General features: G+C 56.7%; 1 protein-coding gene across 1 annotated transcript; it reads left to right on the top strand.

Moving 5' to 3' along the window:
- Positions 1-728: 728 nt before the first annotated feature.
- On the top strand, positions 729-23022 carry RANGAP1 (Ran GTPase activating protein 1). Its single transcript, XM_037067970.1, has 16 exons — positions 729-957; positions 3412-3561; positions 7202-7329; positions 10690-10749; positions 11321-11500; positions 13289-13423; positions 14282-14440; positions 15442-15555; positions 15920-16019; positions 16099-16183; positions 17238-17424; positions 18499-18618; positions 19882-19984; positions 21368-21456; positions 21733-21854; positions 22686-23022. The coding sequence occupies exons 2-16, from the start codon at positions 3450-3452 to the stop codon at positions 22753-22755; spliced, it is 1764 nt and encodes a 587-aa protein (XP_036923865.1). The 5' UTR covers positions 729-957; positions 3412-3449; the 3' UTR covers positions 22756-23022.
- Positions 23023-23933: the final 911 nt, after the last annotated feature.

Here is a 23933-nt window from a genome sequence, read left to right as displayed (position 1 = left end):
AGTCCCTCGGCTTTTGTCTTTCATGAGAGACGTGTTTGGAAGAGTACAGACCAGTTATTCTGTAACATGTTTGGGTTTGTCTGATGTTTCCTCGTTATTAGATTAATTGCATTGCTCACCGGATGGTGATGCTGTGTCCTCAGTGCATCACGTATAGAGGTGTGAGGCGGATGTCAGTTATTACTGATATTCATAAGGGTCGATTGGGTTAATGTGCTGTCATAGAGTTTCTCTCTCATGGGGTTACTATTTCCCCTTTTTAATTATCAAGTAATTTGTGGCTGTTAACATGGAAAGCTTCCAATGTTCTTCCAATTTCATGAGACAAAAGAGAAGGCGAGACTTTCAGGAAATACCCATTTCTTGCTGAACAGATCCACCAGGATGCGTCGGGCTATACCAGCTCTAGCCAATAAAGTTACGTGCAAGCGCACCTTTCCAGAAGGGCGGGGATGGTAGGCCGCAAGGCATTAAGGGAATTGTAGTCTTTCTGGGAGCTCACCACAAAATGCCGCCCCGCCGTCTCCCAGAGAAAGAGCCAGAAGTTGAAAAGGGAGGGCGAGAGGGCCGCCCGCCCACTCTGGGCGCGTTGAATCTCGGGAAGGTAGTTCGCTGCGGCGCTCCGCCGCGCCCCTCGCGGGGCACTGGACTACCATACCCGAGAGGCCGCGCGCGGGGGGGCCGGGGAGGCCGTCTGGGCCTGGAACAAATCAAATCGAGGGAAAGAAACTGCCGGCTTTCAAAATCCTCCTCCTCCGCCATCATCCTTAGTCGTGCGGGGAGCAGGTGGTGTCTCGGGTGGGGAGGACAGACGGACGGGCAGGCTGAGCATCGGGACCGCTGGACTCGGAGGCGGCGACTCCGACCGGACCTGACACGGACCCTAAGTCAGCCCCCATCCCGGAGGGAGTAGGCGCCTGCTAGGGTCTCCCCGCGCGGCGGCGCCATCTGTTTACGGTAGGGTCGGGGTCCCTTTCCTTTCCCTGTCACCTGCCTGGGATGGGGGCGGGGCGGCTCTGGAACTGGATGTGGAAGGTCTGGCGCCCCTTGAGCATCTTCTCCCCTGCGCCTTCTACGGCCAGGGACGGAGAGGGTGGAGTGGGGTGCTGGACCCCTTCGCATGTGGGGAAACTGAGGCTTAGAGAAGGTGTCTGGCTCTCCTGGTCGCCGCTGCCAACAGTGGCGTCTCCTGTTAGTGTCGGTGTCAACTAGGGGCAGTGCGCGTCGCCCAGGGATCCCGGGTGCGGCTCTCGCGCTGCCCGCCTGTCACTGGCGGCTGGCACTGGCTCGTATCTCCCTTGGCGGCCGCCTCCCACGAGGCCCACACTCGCCGAGCGCCTGGGCAGGCGCCGCAGCTCTCGGGAGGGAATCGGCGTGACTCACTGCAAACGCTTCACCTGAGCTGAGCGATGGATGTGCATCTAAGAAAGTGACGCCGGGCAGAGAAGGGAGAGGACCGTTTGTGTGTTTACCGTTTGTCTTTGCTCTGCCACTGCTCCCTTGCAGACTTTGGACAAATGAATTCGCCTCTTTGCTTAGTCTAGTGGATCGCGTGTGTACACTAGACTGAAGGGTGGGCCCTCCGCCAGCTGATAAGTTTGTGTGCCTGTTTCGTTTGGGGCCCCCACCCCCACCCTAACACACACACCATTTTCATAGCCTCAAATTGTTCCCTCCCAGAACTGCAAGAGGTGGTGGAGTTTCAGGCTAATTTTTATTCTGCCTCATCCTGCCATCGAAGCATCTTTTAAAAGGCCCTACGCGGCAGATGTATTGATCCCGTTGAAACGTGTGTATCACCCCTCTTCTCTGCTGGAAACATTCCAGTGGCTCTCCTTGTCACTCAGGATAAAAGCCACAGTTCTTAAAATGACCTTTGGGCCTTTTGTTAATTCTCTTTTCTCATTTCTTACCTCTTTTCTCCCTTCCTCTTCTGTGCCCCAGCCCCTCTGGCCTCCTTGAAGTTCCTCTCCCCAACAAGAGCAGTTAGTTGAGTTTGCAAGAATGTTCTTCCTCCAGGTATCTGCATGGCTCGATCTCTGATATCCTTCAAGTCTTTGTTTTTCCCCCTAATACCACCTCTAACCGTTCTACTTGTAATTGCAGCCTCCAAAAAAACTCCTTACCTTGCTCCCTCCCTGTTTGTTTTTCGTATCAGATACTGAGTATCTTACTTAGGATACTAAATATCTTGTTTAGAACATGTTTCAAGTCGGCAGGGTTTTTGCTTTATCATTACAATGTCTGGCACATAGTAGTACTCATAAATGTTGAATGAATGCTTGGATGCCTCCTTACCCGGAAGAATAACTCATGCCTGTTGATACAGACAGACACACTAGGGTGATAAGGTTAAGACAAGAAAAGGAGGGTGGGAAGCTGGCTGCTTGGGCCAGTGGGAGCTTGGGGAGCTATCACACCATATCTTTGAGGCTGAGTTGATTCGGGGAGTAAGTGGTCTGGATGGAAGGAGTCCCTGTGTGTATCTCCTGGTTCTCTCTGCCAAATTAGTCTTCTTGGTCTCGCCTGATGACCTGCCATTTCCTCTTTGGAGAATTGAGTGGTCCTTTCTGAGTCTACTGAGCTCCAGGCTGGAAGCTGTTTTTTTCCCGGAGGTCTGCCCCTGCTCCATTGTGAGGGTGGCTGTTGTGATGTAGAGACCTCTAGTCTCCTAGGAATCCCTGAGGTCTGACCACCATGGGCTACCTACTCTCCTGGCCAGGGTTGAAACCAGATGTGTGGTGGGCTGGCTCCTGTGCCCCACCCCCAGGATCATGCCAGGGTGGGTGGTGGGGCATTCTCTGGGACGGATGACCTGGATCCTGTAGCCATCTATGTCCTGTTTGAAGGATGGGACCCTCAAACAGGGACTAGCCAAGATGATCCAGCAGGTGTGTGCTTGAGGCAAACTCTTGGCGTCCATGGCCCTGGCACGTAACTGTCACTCTCTGAGAGCCCAGGAACTGGGCAGCTCACATGGCTTTGCTAGGTGTCCCAGCTGGGGCAGTTGGGTAAGAATGCCTTATAGTGGGAAGGTAGTTCTTCAGGGGTAAAACATGATTTTTCTGTTTTCTTGCCATCTCATCCACCTTTCTAGAATCATTCCTAGTTTGCAGTTTTCATTTTTCTCAGTGGTGTAGTTTTTGGGTAGGTGGGCGTAGGCCCCTGATTGGTCTACTACCCTGTCTCCCCAACTGGGGACCCCAGGAGCCTCCTCCCTCCCTCTGTCTCTCTTTTAAAATTTATTTACTCACTGAATTTTAGAGAGAAAGAGAACATCAATTTGTTGTTCCACCTGTTTATGCATTCATTGGTTGATTTTTGTGTGTGCCCTGACGGGGATTGAACCTGCAGCCTTGGTGTATAACCAGCAGAGCCTTCTCTCTCTTCATGAAACTCTGGCCACTTCAGTTTGCAGATTTCCAGGAGAGCCTACCAACGAGTCCAGTATGGCCTCTGAAGACATTGCCAAGTTGGCAGAGACGCTAGCCAAAACCCAGGTGGCCGGCGGACAGCTGAGTTTCAAGGGCAAGAGCCTCAAACTCAACACAGCAGACGATGGTGAGTCTCTGCATGAGCTGACCCGGGGGAGGACAGGGAGTGTGGGAACGAGCCCTTCCTCTTACTGCTGATGGGCTCATTTGGCTACATTATCGTATTCTGTCCTTGCAGCTCTGGGAGGTATCACTGGGCCCATGTAACGGTTCAGGCTCAACAGTGGTTTGCCCTTGAGCACACGCAGGCTTCCCTACCAGTCTTCATGTTTGCAGTGGGCATTTCTTTCTTTTTTTTAAAAAAAAGATTTTAGTTTATTTTTAGAGAGAGGGGAAAGGAGGAAGAAAGAGGAGAGAAACGTGATTGCCTCTCACACACCCCCCAACTAGGTGCCTGCCCAACAACCCAGGCATGTGCCCTGGCTGGGAATCGAACCGAGATCCTTTGCTTCACAGGCCTGTGCTCAATCCACTGAGCTACACCAGCCAGGGCGCAATGTACATTCTTAACCTCTCTTATGGGGTCTGAAAGTGGACCATGTTCCTCCCTGCACTTTGATTACTTTTGATTCTTGCATCATCCCTGAGGTACAAATGTTGCTATTTTATACATAAGGAAAAAGACTTGTGAAACTTAAATAACCTGCTGCAGGTCGTACAGCCCGTCAGTCGCCGAGCCCAGGTTTGAGCAGAGGCCCAGCTGCACCCCTGGCCCATCCTTCTCAGCAGACGTTCGGGTCCCAGCAGTAAATGTGGATTTGTGATCAAATGCCCTTCATTGAACACTGTGTCAGGCAGAGCCTTAAGTGTCACCCAAGTAATATCTCAGTTTGTCTTCACAAAAGCCCTTGAGGTGGGCTTTATCTCCGTTTTGCAGGTTGGAAAGTGAAGGCTGAGAAAGGACTCTGTCTTGGCTGGGGCGAGCCAGTGTGGCCAGGGGTGGGCAGGGGCCTGAGTGAGGAGGCCCGAGGCTGGTGATAAGAACAAGGCCCTCTTCTCTCCAGGAGGTCACTTAAGGAGCAAAGAAAGGCCATTCTGCTTTACATGGCCAAGTGACCGACACCTGGAACTTGTTACTGTGTGAGGTGGCACAGTGCCAAAAGAGAAACCCCTGCCACGCAGCCCTGTGGCATCTGGGTATTCAGGAGTGGCTGGGGCCCGTGTCTGACCTGTTTTTAAGTTAGGTACAACTTCATCTGGGTTGAAACTACGTGAGAGAGGCAGCTCATCTCTGAGCCCCACCCTCTCCTTTTCTGCTCTTCCCGGTTTGGTGCATTTCCTTCCAAGGGCGGTCTGTGCTTATGGGTTGTCCCAGGGCTGAACTTGTAGACAGCACAGCACCTATGTTGTCCTGTACTTAAGTCGCTTATACAGCAAGGGTTGTCTTCCCCTGGGGCCCTGGCATGTCTGTTGCCTTGCTTTTAAGGACCTCATAAAGGCCTTTAAGGCCTTCAGCAGCCTTCCTCTCCTCGTGGTGACCAGTGACTGGACAGTCCCTGAACGACAAGGGGCCTCCTTTTTGGAACAGGTCTTCTAATAGCTGTGAGGTTATTCAGCCTTTGCACCGTATGCCAGCTCCCCAGCAGTCACCCAGGAGGGGTGGCAGGGCAGGGAGGGGTTAAGGGGCTTCTCTGCTGGGGGGCTGCATGAAGGTCATGGTTGAGTTCAGAAGCAAGGTTTGGGGGAGGAGCTCAGGGGTTCGATTTGGGAAAAGCAGCCTGCGGTTTTCCCTGAACTGCTGTGCAGAGTTGCTTCATTCCTTAAAACCTCAGCTTCCTCTTCTATAACATGAGAGGCTCCTGCCTGTCCAGCCTTCCTCGTTGTGAAATGAGAAATGGAAGATGAATGCTGCTTACCACTTTCTAGCTGTGCGACCTCGGGAGGCATCTGCATCCCCTCTGTGTCTCCATACACTGACCCACACCATAGATAAAACAGTAGCCCCTCATCAGATGGTGTGGGGAGCGTGTGGGTCCGTGGTGTGAGCCGCACACATCAGCGCAGTAAGTGCTTATCCGTACGTGGTAGTGAGCAGAAGCGGCGGAGCTCCTTTCGTTGTGGAGCTCACGGCCCAGTGGACGGACAGTGTTAACAAAGTCACCACGTGATGGTCAAGCAGGCGTGTAGGCCGGTGTAAGACCAGCAGGCTCCACAGGAGCGATCAGGGCTGCACCGCCTGTGAGGGGCTGGCCTGTTGGGAGCTTGGCAAGGGCCCCTGAGGAGGTGCGGTGGTGGGCAGGTGGAGGGAGGCAGGGGTGTGCAGAGGCCCCCAGCTCAGTTGGCTTCTTTGGGAGCCCCTTCGGTTGCAAGTCACAGCCTTTCTCAAGACCCTCTGTGGGCTTTGTAACCTAGAAGGTCAAGTTCAACTTCTGTCTCCCATGTACATATATCTGCATCTCTGCTCTACATGTCACCCCAGCCCACTCCATCCTGTGCCAGCCAGACTAAATTGTTTTGATTCATGCAACTGGTGTGTTTTGTTCAGATTATAAGGTTAATTCATGCATGTTGTAGAATACAGAAACATGGAAAAACTTGCAACTTTATTATCCCACAGCCCAGAGATACTACTGTTAATTTTGGTGCACTTCCTAGTCTTTTTTCCCCCTAAACATCGCTGAGTTCTTTTTTCTTTTTCTTTTTTTAAAAACATAATTAAGATCATGTTACAGGTACTTTAAAGATTTTATTTATTTATTTTTAGACAGAAGGGAAGGGAGGGAGAAAGAGAGGGAGAGAAACATCAGTATGTTGTTGCCTCTCATGTGGCCCCAGGTCTGGGGACCTGGCCTGCAACCCAGACATGTGCCCTGATGGGAAATCTAACCGGCGACCCTTTGGTTCACAGCCTGTGCTCTGTCCACTGAGCCACACCAGCCAGGGCTATTACAGGTACTTTAGAAAGTGCTTTTTAGCCTGAATCACTCATACTCCCACCACCTGGAGATAACGGCTTTAACAGTTGGCTTCTGTCTCTCTGCCTTCCAGACTGCATCCGTGTGTGCGCCTGTGTGTGTGCTCACACACGGACGTGAGGGGGTAGGGAGAGGACACGTGACATATTTTGAAGTGTCATCACGCCAAATGCCACAGAATAACCTCATGTTTTACTCACCGCTGTAACATGAGTATTTTCTAAGTGAAACATGCGTGTCACTGTTCATAATGACGTAAGTGTTACTCTGCTCCAGGGAGTTGGCATGTCAGCCTCTCTGCTGCTGATGGACATTTAGGTTGTTTGGAATTTTTCATCATCATAAAACAATACAGTAATGAACACCCCAAACATGAATAACTGAACCCTTAGAAGCCTCTGTGCCATTGCACCTGCCGGCCCTTTGACTTGGGGGCTGTTTCCCCACTTGGCCTGGTGCCGCCCCTGTCCTGGGAGGCTCCATGCACACTGCCCGTGAGGCGGCCCAAGCAGTTTAATTGCCCCAGGCAGCCAGGTTGCCTTTCCCACAGCTCCCAAGTCAGAGGGAGCTGACTAGGCCTTCTACCCATGCCTGGTTTTAATGCTTGTTACAGGAAAATCGTCTGTGTGGCTGTATCCCTGCTAGACTGTGAGCCTGTCTGGTTCTCCTCTGTCAGCCAGGGCCTAGCACATAGTAGGCACATCAGAGCCCTTGTGAGCGATAGGATAGAGGCCGGGCCCTCCTGCCTCAGCTGTTTGCAAGTCTAAGGTTCTCTTCTTTGGTTCTGGGCAGCCAAGGATGTGATTAAAGAGATTGAAGACTTTGATGGCTTAGAGGCTCTGCGCCTGGAAGGCAACACGGTGGGCGTGGCAGCGGCCAAGGTCATTGCCAAGGCCTTGGAGAAGAAGTCGGAGTTGAAGGTGAGATGTCCCAGGGTGGGCAGGCCTAGACTGGTTGGGGACAAGCTTCTGCTCAAAGAGCCAGAGAACTTTCTGGGCTCCTGTCTTGTTGGCGGTCACCATGACCAACTCCTTTCCCTCTGGCTTCCCCAGAGCACTCAGCAGTGGCACAGCCCCTCTCCTTGTGTGACGTGTCCATTTGGGTCCTCCAGTAGCAGATACTGAGATTGCATTCCAAGTATAACAGACCTTATTGGGCAACACGTGTGAGAGATAAAGGAGAAAGGAGCAGAACTGGACAGGGAGAGCCTCAGCCTGTGATGTGGAGCTGGCCCCTCTGAGGAGGGAAGGGCACAGAATCGGCCGAGGGCCTCCCTCTTCTCATGCGCTCTCAGCCTGCCTTCGCGCCAGAGCACGGGTGGCCCCACAGAGGAGCCTCGTGTTGGGCAGAGTGGCCAGGCCTCAGCTCAGACGCCCAGGCAGATTGGCAGTGCCCTGCGGCCTGAGGCGGCCAAGCTAACTGCCACCTCACAGCCGAACAGGGCAGGCTCTCGGGCCCTCCTGTGCTTCCCCGAGTGGGTTCCACTGAACGCCAGGACTTCAGGATGCTCTTTGACAAGAGTAGGTTACTGTGGTCCAAACGTTGGGCAGATGCCACTACATGCTACCGCTTGCCGGGGTCCCCACGTGCATGAGTGCAGTGGAGCCTCCGAGGTGTTGTGAGGGAAAGATAGGGCCCCGCTTTGTAGACCAGAAGTGGCTGTCTTAGTTGACACAAGGCTCACCTTTGCCGTGGGATGCTCAGAGTGACCCAGGTATAAAGACTCTTCGTTTTGTGAGTCACGGAAGCCGAGGCTCCGAGGGCCTGAGGAAGTAGCCAGCCCAGGCTCCCACAGCTGCCAAGGGCCGAGCCACAGCTCACAGGCCTGAGTCCAATGTTCCTTCTGCGGCACCACGGTGCTTTCCGAAGAGGGAGGAATACAGATGAGGGCCACAGAGAGAAAACGGGGTTTGCCCAGTGAGGGCTGGGGCTGGTTTAGGGAGGGGCCCTTGGTGGCTGGCTCTCGGGGAACACCAGCCAGGTTAACAGCCCAGGAAGTGGCTATTTCCACTCTCCTGCCTGGGGAGGTCTTTCCTGGAGCAGAAGCTGGGGCGTTTTTGTAACCTCTACAAAAGAGGTCACCATACATTGATGTTTCCTTCCTCTCACCTTCCCTTCCCCTCTAAAGATAAATAAATAAAATATTTAAAAAAAGAAGAAAAGATGAAAAAAAAAAAGAGGTTAGCCCTTCCTGGTGACCGGTGACCTGTGCAGGGCAGGAACAGAGAAGATGGGGTCTGGTCCTGGAGTCTGCAGCAGCTGAGCTTTGGAATCCAGGGGCCTGGGTTCAAGTTCTGGCACCACCACCTCATCTGCGTGGCATGGCCTTGCCCTGAACTCTGCTGAGTCTGGGCTCCGTCATGAAAAGATTCTCCTCTGAGAGGTTGCTGTGTTATGAGAGCTCGGTCTGTGCATCTTGTCGCTGCGTAGACCCAGTGCCTTAGGCCATCCACCCCAGCATCTCAGGCCTGCTTCTATGGGATAGGGAGCCCGGGGTGCGGGCGGGGCAGATGGGATCGGCTTGTGCCCATCATGCTCTGGGCACCTGCCGATGGCAGATAGTATCTCCTTCCACATGTGCACAAATTCGATCTGACGTATGAGAAAAGTGCGGCCCACAGTCACTCAACTCAGGCGCGGGCTGAAATTGGAGCCTAGGTATCAGTCCAACTCCTCACTGCTCTGCTGCCCTCTTGTTGGTGGTGAGGCCTGAAGCCCACGTCAAAGACAGGGTGCCAGGGGTAGAGGTGGGGATCATTGGCCCTCAGCCCACCAGAGCTGGCTTTGGAAAGCTTCGGGGCAAGAGGCCAGGAGTGAGGGGCCCAGGTGCACCGGCCACGGCTGGCTGGCTGGGCCCTCAGCACCTGTTGCCGGGCGACCCACTGAGCACATCCGTGCAGAGTGTCCCCGGAGGCCCAGGTGTGTCGGGGTGCTTTAGCTCTCCCACCAACCCGTTTCCCTAGGACTTGGGGTTGCGTTTACTTCGTGCTCTTTGAGGACTGGGTTTTCAGGGGAAAGGTGCTTCCCCATTTCCTGTCATCTCTGGTTTGGCCAAGGAAAAGCCAGAGCTGCAGGGAGTTGGTCCTTTGTGTGGACAGCGGCTGAGTTGGAGGGTAGGACAGTGTGCGCCCACGGTGACTGAACCGTGCTGGTCAATGTGACACAACCCAGTACTGCGGCCTCCACTTCTGTGGCATTTACCTGGTATTCCCTTTAGGTCAGCTCACTTCGAAGTAATGGAAAGCGAACCCAACCCCTTCTATTTAATGTAGTAGGAGGCTTCACGCGCACAATCCACAGGGTGTTCCAACCTGTAAGGCCGCCCAAAGGCCCTGTGCCCGAGGGCTGCTCTTTTGCTCAGTGGGAAGCAGGGAGGTGGGTGAGACCCGCCCGCCTCAGAGCGAGGTCAGCCCTGGAGGTGGGCAGGCCAGTGGGACAGAGAGGTGAGAGAGCAGCTTCCTTGCTGCTGGAGCCCATGTCCTTTACTTCTCCATTCCTCTGCCACCCAAAATCGTGTTGTGTGTCGCTGCCCCCCACACCGTGCGGGAAGCTGGTGTTGGAAAGCAGCACAGGCTGCTGTGGGGCCCAGACTGTCTCATCCTGACTCCCCCTCCCAGAAAACCAGAGGTTGCATGGATGGGGCTCTTCCTGACACTTCTGAGCTTCTGGGCCCCACCAGCTTTGGCCAGAGCTGGTCTGGCTTTTCTGTGACAAAGCCCAAATTAAGAAGTCTTTTTTTTAAAGACTTTATTTATTTATTTTTATTGTATTCTTAAAAAAATATTTTATTTATTTATCTTTAGAGAGGAAGAGAAGGAGAGAAGGAGAGAAATATCAATGTATGGTTGCCTCTCATGAGTCCTCTGCTGGGAACTGGCCTGCAACCCAGGCATGTGCCCTGACTGGGAATCGAACCACGATCGTGTGGTTCGCAGGCCCGCGCTCAATCCACTGAGCTACACCAGCCAGGGCTTTATTTATTTATTTTTAGAGGGGGGGGGGAGAAAAGAGAAAGAGAGGGAAAGAAACATCAATGTATGGTTGCCTCTCACATGCCCTGCAGCTGAGAATCTGGCCTACAACCCAGGCATGTGCCCTGACTGGGAATCAAACCAACAACCCTGTGGTTCACAGGCCCACACTCAGTCCACTGAGCCACACGAGCCAGGGCCCAAATTAAGAAGTCTTGTAGTGCTCCGTAGTCCGAGTCCATGAGGCGAGGTCCTGCTGACTGACTCCCTCCCAGGGTCTCAGCTAACTCTCCCCTCTTCCTTTCAAAGCGATGCCACTGGAGCGACATGTTCACAGGGCGGCTGCGGTCGGAGATCCCGCCGGCCCTGGTAAGTGAACACAGTGGCTGCTTCCCTCCCCACTGGGCACAGGGACCCCTTTGGCCAGGTGGGGTAGTGCCTCCCCTCCTCTACCCCCCAGCTCCTGATCTAAGCCCCGCCTCATTTCCGACCCCAGTCTCTGGCAGAGCCTCCTCTCCTCACCCATTTCTCCTGGGGCACTGCAGTATCCCCAGCCCAGGGGGGTCCTGGGGTTGCTCAGCACCTTCTTGCCATGCCTGCCTCTCTAGGCCCACGCATGCTGCTTTATGCTTGGGTCTCTGCTCGTGTTTCTCCTGCTGTCTGGAATCTCATGTTTAATCAGCTGATTCTCATCCAGACTGAGCTCCAATGTCACCTCCTATAGGAAGCCTTCCCTGAACACACCACATACACCAAGCCCACCCCCCAGCAGAATTAGGAGCCCCTGCAAGGTTTCCAGCCCTGGGGATATAAGTTAGCAGCCCTGTACTAAAGTGGTATGTGTCTCCGCCACCATTCCCCCCCAGCCCGAGTGCCCCAGGCACAGAAGCAGCACCTGTCAGGTGGCTGTGGCACTGACATGAACTTCATCTGCACCCAGATCTCACTAGGGGAGGGACTCATCACAGCCGGAGCCCAGCTGGTGGAGCTAGACCTAAGCGACAATGCGTTCGGGCCTGACGGCGTGCGGGGCTTTGAGGCCCTGCTGAAGAGCCCCACCTGCTTCACCTTGCACGAACTCAAGCTCAACAACTGTGGCATGGGCATCGGGGGTGGCAAGGTGGGTGCGGCAGCCCCTCCTTCGCATCCCTACTGCCCTTCACCCTCCCTCCCCACCAAGCCCCCTACGGCATTTGCCTCCATCTGAAGTATGTGCCCTGGCCACCTACCATCTGGGTTGGTTGGCCTGTTGTTTTTTCTCTTCAAAAGAGAAAGGTCTCAAAGGTGGCAGCCTGTAGCCAGTGGGGAGAGGAGATGGAATTCATTAGGGTGGAGTTGCCAAGCAACCATCTGGATTCTGGTGTTGCCAAGGCAACACAGAGGCAGTATTGCACTGACCTGCTGGCTCTGCAAAATGCAGACTTTGGGTGTCCCTAGACCTGCTGGCCTCCCTAGGCCTGGGTACAGCTGGCAGAGCCACTTAAGGTCTGGCTGTGCATGTGGGGAGGGAGCCCAGAGAGAGATGGCACAACTCACCTTTGTCCCTGCCTCCGACATCCTGTTATCAGCCAGGCTGGTCATTGTGGGCTCCTTCCGAGGGAAGGAGACTGTTTCTTCTCTTCCTGCACCTGTCTGGCTCCGTTAGGCTTGGATTCCTAAAAGACCGAACTCTAGTCTGATTCCCATCTCCCCTCCCCTTGACGTTCCAACAAAAAGTAGAAAAGGCCTGGGACACAGGAATTGACAGTGGTTGGGACATCTCTTTAAAGGTGTGTTAGGTGCACAACCTTAAATCCCCCACCCACACTGACAGGTGGGTGATGCTGTTGCCATTTTTTCAGATAAGTGGGCTTAGGCTCAGAGATCTTGGGGTGAATGCCCCAGTGACAGAACTACCATGGGACTGATGCGGGATTTGAACCTGTATCCATGTGGCCCTGTTGGAGCAGCAAGAGGAGCCTGTGTGATGCTTACAGTGCCCCAGGCTGAGGAGCCAGAGTGGTCTCCCTGCGGAGGTGCCTGTCGCTCCTTGTCCCAAGCAAGGGCTGAACTCCAATGCCTGTCTCCGCCAGCCCTCCCCTCAGCCTAACTGGGCAGTGGGCTCTCTGTGTGTTACAAACCACCTAAGTTTGGATCGGCACAGAAAACAGGTCCAGCCCCACCTAGGGTGTGGCGCACCAGGGAGCCAGAGATATCCTTGTAAAAGGCTTCTGTTTTCTACTCCCTGCCCCCCCTCTGCCCAGGAACTGAGGCTTTGGGGCTGCTTCCAGGCAGCACCCCAAGGACAGGGAAACCTGGGTGTTAAGGTCTTGCTCCCAGTAGCTGAGACCCTGCTTTGTATGGTTGGCCTGGACACCAGCATGTCAGATGGGTTCAGTGGGCCCCTGGCCCCTTTGGCCAGCTTCCCTTACGTACTGGGGAGCATGGAAGACACTGGAAGATGTGGGTTCTGGTCCAGAGTCTTCTACTTGCTTAGCAACCATAGGAAAGTGTCTGTTTGTCCCTGAGCCTGAGTTATTTCAGCTGGAAAGGGACCCATGAGGGTCCCCACCTGCTAGGGGGCTTATGACAATAAGTGGACTAGTCGTGCCACCCCTTCCCTGGACCTGGCTTAAAGTTGGCCACTCAGTGTCGGTCTGCCCCTTCCCGCTGGGCATTGGTCACCCGTCTCTAACATGAGCTTAAACTCCAGGGTGGTGGGACCCACACACGAAGCAATAGACAAAAGAGCTCTCTGTAAACTGGGCGTGTGTGAGAGGTGACCTCTGAGCTTTTGAGCAGTTCCTTGTCCCCATACCCACTACCAGGGGATGGCTTGGGGTGTTGAAGACCGGTTTAGCCTTGTGGCTGCCCTGCTGGGGGAAGGGCTTCCTGGCTAGGCCTGGGCCCTTTGCCTCTTCCCCCACAGATCCTGGCGGCCGCTCTGACTGAGTGTTACCGGAAGTCCAGTGCCCAGGGCAAGCCGCTGGCCCTGAGGGTCTTCGTAGCCGGCAGAAACCGTCTGGAGAACGACGGAGCCACTGCCTTGGCAGAAGCTTTTGGGGTGAGTGGTTTCTGCCCATCCTCCCCCCCCCCCCCAGAGTCCTGGGAGTCCACCCCAGCTCTGCAGCTTAGCTGGGAGACCTAGGTAGGGCAAGCCTCTTCCCCGGGCAGAGCCTCAGGAGCTCAGGGACTGGTGGGGTGCAGACAAGAAGGAGACTTTGACATTCCAGCGTGGTGGACGCCATGCTAGAGGAAGGGTGGGAGGCTCTGGGGGTCCAGAGGAAGACATTTGACGGTGCTTGGGGCGACCCAGGAAGCCCTCATAAGGGAGGAGGCATCCAAAATAAGAGCTATACAATGCATAGTAGTCGGCCTACCAGGAAAATGCCAACAAGTAAGGAGATGGAGTGTTCCAGGCGGGGAGAAGGAGGTGTCAAAAAAGGCTGGGGTACAAAAGGGCCAGGTGGATTAGGGATGACCCTCCTCACCCCCAAAACAGGCCATGGTGTGTGGGATGTCAGTCATAAAAGGGGCAGGGGAGCCCCAAATAAGCAAGCGCAGCTGCGTTATGCAGAGAAGGGCCATAGCTGACCACCACACCAGAGCCCAGGGTCCCCACAGTGTGGCGGACACCTGACTGAGAGACTTATGTTAGAGCTGTGTGACCCTAGGCAAGTCTCTTGGCCTCTCTGATCCCTCACCTTCTGTGTGCGGTGGAGAGGCTCAGCCATGCTGAGCAGCACACTTTGAGACCTGATCTGCCCAGAACGTTCATAGACGAGCCCCTACCTATACGGACAGCAGCCCCTCCCCATGTCTGCGTCCACTTCGGCCCTCCTGCCTGCTGGGTGTCACGGATGTGGGCCCACATCTGGCGCTCAGGACCCACTCCTCTGCCCTCTCCCTCCTGCCCTCACAGATCATCGGGACCCTGGAGGAGGTCCACATGCCCCAGAATGGGATTAATCATCCTGGCATCACTGCCCTGGCCCAGGCTTTCGCCATCAACCCCCTGCTGCGGGTCATCAACCTGAATGACAACACCTTCACTGAGAAGGGTGCTGTGGCCATGGCCAAGGTAAGGCGGGTTCCACAGGGCCAGGTTGGGCCCTGGTGGCAGGGTCTGGCTGTTGCCTTTGCAGGGAACCCATCAGCAGGTGGCCGTTCTGCCCCACTCCCTGCCCACCGGGTGTGTACCCCAGGGTCCAGCCGTGTAAACATGCCCAGAATAGGGTGCGTGTCAGGAGCTGGCCTGCACCCGCCTCAGGCGGTTCGCAGTGTCCGCACTGCCTTCCTCCCGAGCTGCTCCAGGGAACCCCGAAGGTTTCCTCATTGGTTCTGTTTATGGAGCCCCTGTCTAGCGCCTGGCCCCATGCCGCTCACGGGCTCACGGAGCTGAGTCAGAGACACAGCCTTCAGAAAGCCTCTGCGTCAAGGAGGGAAGGGAACAGCTGCTCGGTGACAGCGCAGGGCTGTAGACATGGTGCCTGGCTGGGCGTCAGGGCCTCTGTGTGTGAGGGCTCCGAGAGCCCCCAGAGACTAGTCCCACCACTGCGTGGGGTCAGCAGGGGTGCCCGTGAGAGTTGTGGCTCACCCTGGAAGTTCCAGTTAGACTCGAGGCAGGCTTCCTGGAGGAGGCCACGTTTCGGCCAGTGGACTTTTTCTGGACAGAGATGGTGGAAGGGAGGGTTCAGACACGGGTCTGCAGGAGGTAGGAAGGCCCAGGAACAGGAGGAAGCCTTGCTCTGTGGTCCTGGTGTGAAACGACTGGGGTTCAGAGTGCGTGTAAGGGCTTGTGGCCCTGCTGAGCCCTTGAGACCTCCCCCTGGAAGTAGTAGGGAGCCATGGAGGCTTTTAGGCAGAGGTGAATGCTGCCAGGCTTGTGCTTCAGGAAGAGGGTTCTGGCTGTAGCGGGGAAACGGAGGAGGAGGTTTGCCAGCGGCCAGGAGGCCAGCATGGGGGTGACGTGAAGAGCTGAGGAAGCTGGACTAGATGCAGAAGAGGATGGGGTGTGGCCTCGGCCCCCGGGGCCCGGGGTGAGCTCACCTCCGCACTCTGGCCTCCACTTCCTCCCTGCAGACGCTGAAGACCTTGCGACAGGTGGAGGTGATCAACTTCGGGGACTGCCTGGTGCGCTCCAAGGGCGCCATTGCCATCGCGGATGCTGTCCGTGGGGGCCTGCCCAAGCTGAAGGTGCCCTTGGGGTGGAGCTCTCCCCAGCATTGGGGGGGGGTGGGGAGCGGGGGATAGCAGAGGGTGGTCTTCAAAGGCCCACGGGCCTGGGCTCTTCCAAACCCTCCCTGGGGCCGTGGTCCGGCCCCTTCCGCTCTCTGAGCCTCCGCGTCCCCGTTTCCAAGACGGGGGTGAGGGACAGAGGTAGGTCACCACAGTGAGTGCAGGTGAACATACTGAGTACCCAGCTCATTGCTGGTGTCCTTCTGTCCATCTGCAGGACAGACCCTACCTTACCCTTCCTTGGGACCCGGAGGCTTCAGACTAGGACCTGGTCTACAGGCCCGTGTTCCTGCCTGCCACGTCCCCTTCCTCTTATTGTTAGGAGCTGAACTTGTCATTCTGTGAAATCAAGAGAGATGCTGCGCTGGCTGTGGCTGAGGCCGTGGCAGACAAGGCCGAGCTGGAGAAACTGGACCTCAACGGTAAGGAGGGGTGGCCCCGGCCCCGGCCGGCTGGGTGGGCCCAACGCCTGTCCTGACCCGCTGCCTTCCCTGTGACCAGGCAACACCCTGGGAGAAGAAGGTTGTGAGCAGCTCCAGGAGGTGCTGGATGGCTTCAACATGGCCCAGGCGCTGGCGTCCCTCAGGTAGGGAGCCGTGGGCGGTTAGTGACATGTCCGTCTTGTTCATTTAAAGGTCGTGGGTAGAGTCCCCGCTATGTGCCCAGTGCTGTGCTGGGTGTGAGGGATGTGAGATTAAGGCGATGAAGGTTGCTGGCCCATGGAACTTTATTCTGTCGGGACCAGGGGTCAAGAATAATCCAATTGAGGGGGGCAGGGCTGGGAATATAGGACAGAAAACTGTACTTGAACAAGAATTAAATTAAAATTAAAATTAAAAAAGAAAAAAATAAATAAAAGAATAATCCAATTATTGCATGTTCAGCAGAGGCACAAAGGAGGGCTGGGGGGAGTGGTCCCCTGGAGAGCGGGTGAGTCAGGGAGGGGCATGAGGGCTGAGCTGATGCTGACAGGCAAGGCAGGGTGGCCAGCAGCGAGGCCAGGGCAGTGACGTGACAGGGAGGGCCCAGAGTTCTCAACATGGGTCTCAGAGACTGACTCTGGGAAGGAAGGGACTGGTGCAGGAGGGTGGGGTTCCTGGGTTTGCAGGGCCCCCTGGAGGCAGGGGTGAGCTGCCTCCTCCAGTAGAGAGCACCCGTCCCCACCTGCCCCTTTCACCTCCAAGCTGGCTTCATTTGCTGGTCAGCGCTGTGGGCCCTCACTGTTGGAGCCTGTGCTGCCGCTTGGAACTGGGGACCCGAGAAGGCTGAGGGGCCAGCCCTTTTCAGGGGCAGGGAAACCCCCACCTCTCCCCTGCCCCAGGTGTGGCTTTCTATAGTCGCAAGAGTTGGGGGGCATGGTCCTGGACATCTCTACCTGGGCAGTATTCCTGCCAGACCCTGGGCAGTCCCCCTCTTATTTGGGTACCCCCAGTGGGTCTGGGGCCTTCTCATGACAGGGACGAGGTCTGGTTCTCAGCATGGGCTTTTCTAGGTGATGAGATGTGAGTGATGGGCTCCCTCGTGACTCACTTGTCCCCACCCTGGGAACAGCTGCCCAGCTGGGTTCACAGAGCCAGGCCTCAGAGCCAACATGGGCCACTGGGCAGGGAGGGTCTGCTTTAGCCAGCTCCCCTCTGCAGTGATGATGAGGGTGAGGATGAGGACGAGGAGGGTGAGGAGGAGGAAGGAGCAGAAGAGGAGGAAGAGGAGGAGGAAGATGAAGAGGAAGAAGAGGAAGAGGAAGAGGAGGAAGAAGAGCCACAGCAAGGAGGGCGAGAAGAGGAGCCAGCCACACCATCAAGAAATATTCTGGACCCTAATAGTGGGGTAAGTTCCTGGTTTGCAAGGGTTGGAACCCGGTTCCCCAACCACGTGTCCCCAATGTCTTCATGGGGCCGTGTGATAGGGGTGGAATTTAGACACAGCGGCCACAAACTGTTTTTTGCTCTATTTGTGTTGAACTTGGTATAGACATATTCCCTTGGAAATAATAACACGTGTAACACTGCTGCGTTATATGTAAGGCATACATAAGTACTTGTAAAAGAATAGAGTGAAAGAATAAGCATAAATAGCCCTGGCTGGTGAAGCTCGTGGATTGAGCACAGGCCTGTGAAGCAAAGGGTCTCTGGTTCGATTCCCAGTCAGAGCACATGCCTGGGTTGCAGGCCAGGTCCCCAGTAGGGGACACACGAGAGGCAACCACATATTGATGTTTCTGTCCCACTCTTTTTCTTCCCCTCTCTCTAAAAATAAATAAATATTTTTTAAAAAAAGAATAGGCATAAATAGAAATTCTTTTTCCACCTATCAGTGGATTATCTTGATGGCCTCCCTGAAGGGACAGCCGCCTGTCCCACAGACTGGCTGGGACCATGGCCCAGCTTGGGCACTTGCTGCCTCTTTTCCTGGCCAGGAGGCTGGTGGAGTCGGGCCTGCCATGTCCTAATTCAGAGGTTCCTGTTCCTGCCTCGGTTCCCAGATGAAGCTTTTGGAGAACTTTGGGTTGGACAAACTCCACCCCTGACTCTTGTTGAATTTGGCTTTTCCAGTTTTATGGAAGCATTTCAACAAATAGCTAGTGTTTCTCAGTGTTCTGTTTTTCCCTGGGCACCTCTGGGGCTCACTGGCAGTGCTTATTTCGGCTAGATTCCAGTTCCTGGTGGGTCCACATTAGTCCCCGTGTGCCTTTTGAGCCATTTCTGGGGTATCCCATGTCATGGCGTAGGCCCATGTGGTCTCGCCAGGCTGTTGAGGTCCTAGGGAGGTGGCTTGTGCGCTGGGAGCCACTGTCTGGGGAACTGCACCTGTGTGAGAGGAAGAATTCTAGACTCTGAGCAGTGACTAGCAAGGGTCTAGGTTCGGACCTCTATAGTGCCACCTGTGTCACCTGTCCCTCAGGAACCAGCTCCCGCACTGTCCTCCCCACCTCCCGCAGACATCTCCACCTTCCTGGCTTTCCCCTCTCCGGAGAAGCTGCTGCGCCTGGGGCCCAAGAGTTCTGTGCTGATAGCCCAACAGGTACGAGCACCGCGCCCTCGCACCTGCATGCGCTGTGCCTGCCGGGTTGTTGGGGAAAAGGGACTGGGAGGGGGAGGCTGTCGTGGAGGTGGGGGTGCGGGCGCTGCCACGCATTCCTCTTTATTCGCAGACAGGTAACCGAGTGTGGCGATGCTCGCACACTTGGCTTACAGCGGGTCCCCAACTTCCAGGCCACAGCACCGGTCTGGACCTGTTAGGAACCGGGCCACACAGCAGGAGATGAGCTAGAGTACGATGAGCTTGAATCACCCCTAAACCATCTCCCTCGGCCCCTGACCCCTGTCTGTGGGAAAATTGTCTTCCACGAACCAGTCCCCGGTGCCAAAAAGCTTGGGGACCTCTGGCTTACAGCGTGCGCAGGCCTGCCGCACCTCAGAGGACTGGAATTTCTTAAACACACACCCCTAGACTTCCTTCGGCATGTTCTGTAGGACCAGCTGCTTCCAGAACAATCTGCTGCCCAGGACTCCTGCAGCTGGCTCAGGTGTATTGCAGGGAGGCGGCCCTTGCTCCAGCCTCACTTGTCTATTGGATAGGCAGTTCGGTCCTTCCCTCCTTCCTTCGTTCATTTTTTCTGAGATGATTATCAAGCACCTGCTGTCTGCTGGGCACTCTTCTGAGTACTTGCGCATGGTTTTATTTAACGCCCTTGGCAACTGGAAATGGAGACCCTAGTGCTCTTACTGTCCAGATGAGAACTCGAGGCCCCAGAGGCCGAGTGAAAAACAGAAAGGCCGCGGTCCTGCCCTCGGCGGTTGGCCGGTTCCCTTACGTTTGAGCTGTGCTTTCTTTTCCATGGTGCGTGAGGTTAAGCGATAGAGCCCCTCCCGTGGCCTGCCTTTTTGCGCACGGGTTTGTTGTTTTCTGGCTCAGTAGAGCTCGTGCCCCACCTCATTTCCGGACACTGATGGAGCCCCCACCTCTCTGTGATCGGGACCGTTGGGGTGAGCTCCATGGCATGCTGGGCGTCCAGGTCAAGTTACCAGGGCGGGTCCCTGAGGCACAGGGCAAACCGCTGCGCAGCCACTCGCTCCATACGTGTTGCACGCCTGCGTGGGCCAGGGCCAGGCCAGGCTCCAAGGGGACAGCGTGGGACGAGGCCCTTGCCCAACAGAGGCCCGTGTCCTGCCAGGGCTCCTTCGAGGCAGCAGCGGAGCCCAGAGACGTCTGCTCTGTGGGCTGGGGCCCTGGGGCCCTGGGGCCCTGGCCCCGCTGACCAGCCGTTGTCTCCTGTGTCTTCAGACTGACACATCTGACCCGGAGAAGGTGGTCTCCACCTTCCTGAAGGTGTCCTCTGTGTTCAAGGACGACGCCTCAGTGAAGACGGCAGTACAGGACGCAGTAGGTAACGTGGGCTGTGGGTCTGGGATGGCTCCCTTCTCTTCAGGCTCCAGGGCCTGGTGACATTCCTAGCGACGGGCATGCCTCTGCTCCAGCGCTTCCTACCTGTTCCTCGGTGGGTTCTCACCGGGGGCTCTCATTTCTGGTGTTTGTTTTTTTTTTTTTAATTTTATTTATCTTTAGAGGGGAAGAACAGGAGAGAAGGAGAGAAATATCAATGTATGGTTGCCTCTCGTGTGTTCCCTGCTGGGAACTGGCCCACAACCCAGGCATGTGCCCTGACTGGGAATCGAACCGCGGTTGTTTGGTTCGCAGGTCCGCACTCAATCCACTGAGCTAGACCAGCCAGGGCTCATTTCTGTTTTTTGTAAATGGGGAACCTGAGGTCTTTCCCAGAGCCACACAGCTATGTGCAGTCAGAACACAGGCCAGGTGGCGTCCACCACAGGAGGACCAGCTGGTCACAGCCCCAAGGCCCCTTTGGAGGCCATCCTCTCAGAGGAGGGCTGAGGGGACCTGAGCATTTGTCCCTACCTCTGAGCCTCTGCAAGTGGGGTCCGCTCCACCTGGAGGCCCCTTGCTTTTCTCATACCTTCCATCTGGCTTTCTGGGATCTCTGGTCCCCTATTTCCACTCCAGGCCCCGCCTGACTTCCTGTCCCCACCTCGTTACCTCCATCAGCCTTTCACCTTGTCGTCGTGTGTCTGAGCCTCCAAGGGTAGCCAGGTCCTACTAGGCAGAGGAGAGGAGGGGCCTGTGGGTGAGCAGCACGGCACGGGGAAGAGGGTAGAAGCTAGAGCTGCGTGCGATGCTTGCTCCAGGGTGGGTGCTGAGGCAGGAGGGTCCGTGGGAAGTGAGGCTGGGCAGGCAGGTGAGAGCCAGGTGGGAGTCTCTGGCTCTGCTCCCTGAGGTCCCAGCCCCACGGGCATTGGTGAGAACCAGTTACCCGAACTGTCTCCCAGAACAGCCTGGCACCTAAGTGAATGCCGCAGGGGTCTCTTCAGACCCCCAGCTGCTCTGTGCCCTCTCTCCCCTGTCCATGCTCCCCCACCCTCACGGGCAGCTGAAACCTCCTGCCGGGGAGACCTGCGTCACCTAATCTCCGCCCCAGCTGTGCCAGGTCCCCAAGCCCATTTTACTTAAGAGGCCAGGACAGGGAAAGGCCAAGGTGTCACAGCTGGTAGATTGATCCCTTCCCCTGGTGTTAGCTGTCCCCTCAGCCTGGTACCTGTGTGCACGTCTCACTGCCTGTGTTCACATCCTGAATAGCGCAGGAGGCAGGACCCAGCACCCAGCTTGGGTGGGTGCCGGGTGCTGCAGGCCCTTCGGCCTGTGACCAGCCCTTTGGTGCAGTAAGCACCCGGCCCCTGCCACCTCTGCCCTGCAGATGCCTTGATGAAGAAGGCCTTCAGCTCGTCATCCTTCAACTCCAACGCCTTCCTTACCAGGCTCCTCATCCACATGGGTCTGCTCAAGGTGCACTGGGAGGAGTGGCAGCCGGGCGGGGGTGGGCAGCGCCCTGCGGGTATGCCGGCCATGTCCACCTGCCCCTCCCACATGAGTCCTGCCGGGTACTGTCACCCACACTGTCCTGGGCCTGGCTCTGCTGAAACAGCCTTGGTCTTCATGATGGGACTCAGCTTGACCTTGGCCATGGGGCTCTCTGAGCAGGGGCTGTGGTTGGTGGAGACCTGCGATCATCCCCCAAGGGACCTTGAAGCTCACCTTCCACTTGTTGCTTTTCTCTTGCAGAGTGAAGACAAGGTCAAGGCCATTGCCAACCTGTACGGCCCCCTGATGACACTGAACCACATGGTGCAGCAGGACTACTTCCCCAAGGCCCTCGCACCCCTGCTGCTGGCATTCGTGACCAAGTGAGTGTGCCCGTGTCTGCTCCTGTGGTCAGCAGAGGCTCCCCTGGCCTGGTCACTCAGGCTTGTGAGAGGCCCCTCGTGTCTCCCAGGCTCTTGGCATCTGTGATTGGTTGTCACTACTCCTGTGTGGCCACCACCCCTGCCCTGTGAGGCCTTCTTCCCTGTGCCCACCTGAGGACACAGGACTCAGAGCGTTTCTCTGTGAGAGACAGAGGACGTGTCACACCCACATTTTCCAGATGAGGAAACCGAGGTCAGTTAGGAGTGTCCCCGTCACAGGCTGATCGAGGGCCTGTGCTCAGCTGCGTCCCTGAGTGCGGTTCTGTGCCCTGCCCTGGGGACCAGAGATGCGGAAGGCTTGTCGTTGTCCTGGAGGGCCCTGGGGCCTGGTGGGGCACGGGCCACAGCCAACTAATGAGGATCCTCCAGGCCCTGCTTGGACCCCTCAAGGGTGGGTGGGGAGGCTTGTCCCCTGCCCTCCTAGAGGCCCTGTGTGGCCCCAGCTGACCTGGCCTTCCTCAGGCCCCAGTCTCCCCATTTGCCTAACCAAGAGGTTGGGCAGAGTTGTCTCCAGGGGCTCTGACCAGCTTCACTCGGCGTGAATCCAGCGCTGTGGGAGAAGGCCGGGGTGGGGGGTGACGGGGGCAGAGGAGAAGGGAAGTGCCACCCCCTCCAGCGTGTGCATCTCCGTTGAAAAGTCATTGTGAAAATTAGAAAAACAAACTCTGGAACGTTTGTAGCCTCAAAAGTGGCCCCCAACCCCTCTGCTGCCCACCAAGCTGCGGGCCCCCCAGGGTGCCGCCCTGGCCACTGACCCTTCTTTCCCCACAGGCCCAACGGTGCCCTGGAGTCCTGCTCCTTCGCCCGCCACAACCTGCTGCAGACGCTGCACAAGGTCTAGACCCAGGCGCGAAGCAGCCTCTCCCCAACCCTCAGCCGGGGCCAGTGACCTGGGAAGGGACTCGGAGGAAGGACTCTGGCCAGAGCAGGGAGGGTCTTTGTCACATGTGTCGTGCTGGTCCCTGAGTATGCGTGTCGGTGTGGTGTGCGTGCCGCTATGTGCTTCCTGCCGGGGTTGGGGGTTATTAACGTCTCCATGCTGGGCCAGCCCTGGTTCTCTAGAGGGGAGCTGGCCGCGGGCGGGCTGCGGGCTGCGGGCTGCGGGCTGCGGGCTGCGGGCTGCGGGCTGCGGGCTGCTCTGCCATTACATTCACGGCCATCTGAGGGCGCTGTGCTGATCTGGGCCTCAGGCTCCCCGCTGTGGCTGTTCCACCCACTGCGCCTTCCTTGCCCTCCTAGGCTGGACCAAAGCCTGGGGCATTGCTGTCTGTGCACGTGGTCCCCCCCANGCTGGGCCAGCCCTGGTTCTCTAGAGGGGAGCTGGCCGCGGGCGGGCTGCGGGCTGTGGGCTGCGGGCTGCGGGCTGTGGGCTGCGGGCTGTGGGCTGCGGGCTGCGGGCTGCGGGCTGTGGGCTGCTCTGCCATTACATTCACGGCCATCTGAGGGCGCTGTGCTGATCTGGGCCTCAGGCTCCCCGCTGTGGCTGTTCCACCCACTGCGCCTTCCTTGCCCTCCTAGGCTGGACCAAAGCCTGGGGCATTGCTGTCTGTGCACGTGGTCCCCCCCACCCCAACTTCCCGTTGAGGTTGGGCTGCACCCTAACCTGCTGGGGCTGCTGTCAGCTGCTACCTCTGCTTCCTGCGAACAAGTCCTGGTCCTGTAGCCACCATGGTCCCTGCCGTGCATCCCCTGCTGCGCCGATCCCTCAGCAGGGGAGGCAGAGACAGCCACGGTGGTCAGCAGAGGGCAAGACCCTGGTTCCCATACCATGTGGACAGGACAAGAAGCCAGTGGGCAGACACAGGGGGGTCCTTTAGCAGGAGGTGCCTAGTGGCGCTGGCTGTGGACCCAGCGGACCGGCCCTTCCCTGGCAGCTGAGGAGGTGTCTGTGACTGGCCTGGGGCCACACTGGAAGGGCATCTGGAGAGTCCCCAACCTGTTCTCCAGCCCTGGGGGGCAGGGGCAGGGCCCCCTGCTGCCTGAGCTTCACCTAAGGAGCTCTCAAAGGACCTGGGCAGG

Source organism: Sturnira hondurensis, unplaced genomic scaffold (genome assembly GCF_014824575.4).
Source record: "Sturnira hondurensis isolate 20B ecotype Veracruz unplaced genomic scaffold, ASM1482457v3 Scaffold0017436, whole genome shotgun sequence".
Taxonomy (NCBI): Eukaryota; Metazoa; Chordata; class Mammalia; order Chiroptera; family Phyllostomidae; genus Sturnira; species Sturnira hondurensis.
Note: the sequence above shows the minus strand (reverse complement) of the source record. Positions and strands in the feature narration are given on the sequence as shown.

Bases quoted from the DNA above. Each gene is read 5' to 3' on its own strand.
- RANGAP1 (XM_037067970.1), top strand. From the start codon at position 3,450: ATGGCCTCTGAAGACATTGCCAAGTTGGCAGAGACGCTAGCCAAAACC. The intron at 14,441-15,441 runs GTAAGGCGGGTT...TCCTCCCTGCAG, and splicing joins GTGCTGTGGCCATGGCCAAG to ACGCTGAAGACCTTGCGACA. The intron at 21,855-22,685 runs GTGAGTGTGCCC...CTTTCCCCACAG, and splicing joins CTGCTGGCATTCGTGACCAA to GCCCAACGGTGCCCTGGAGT.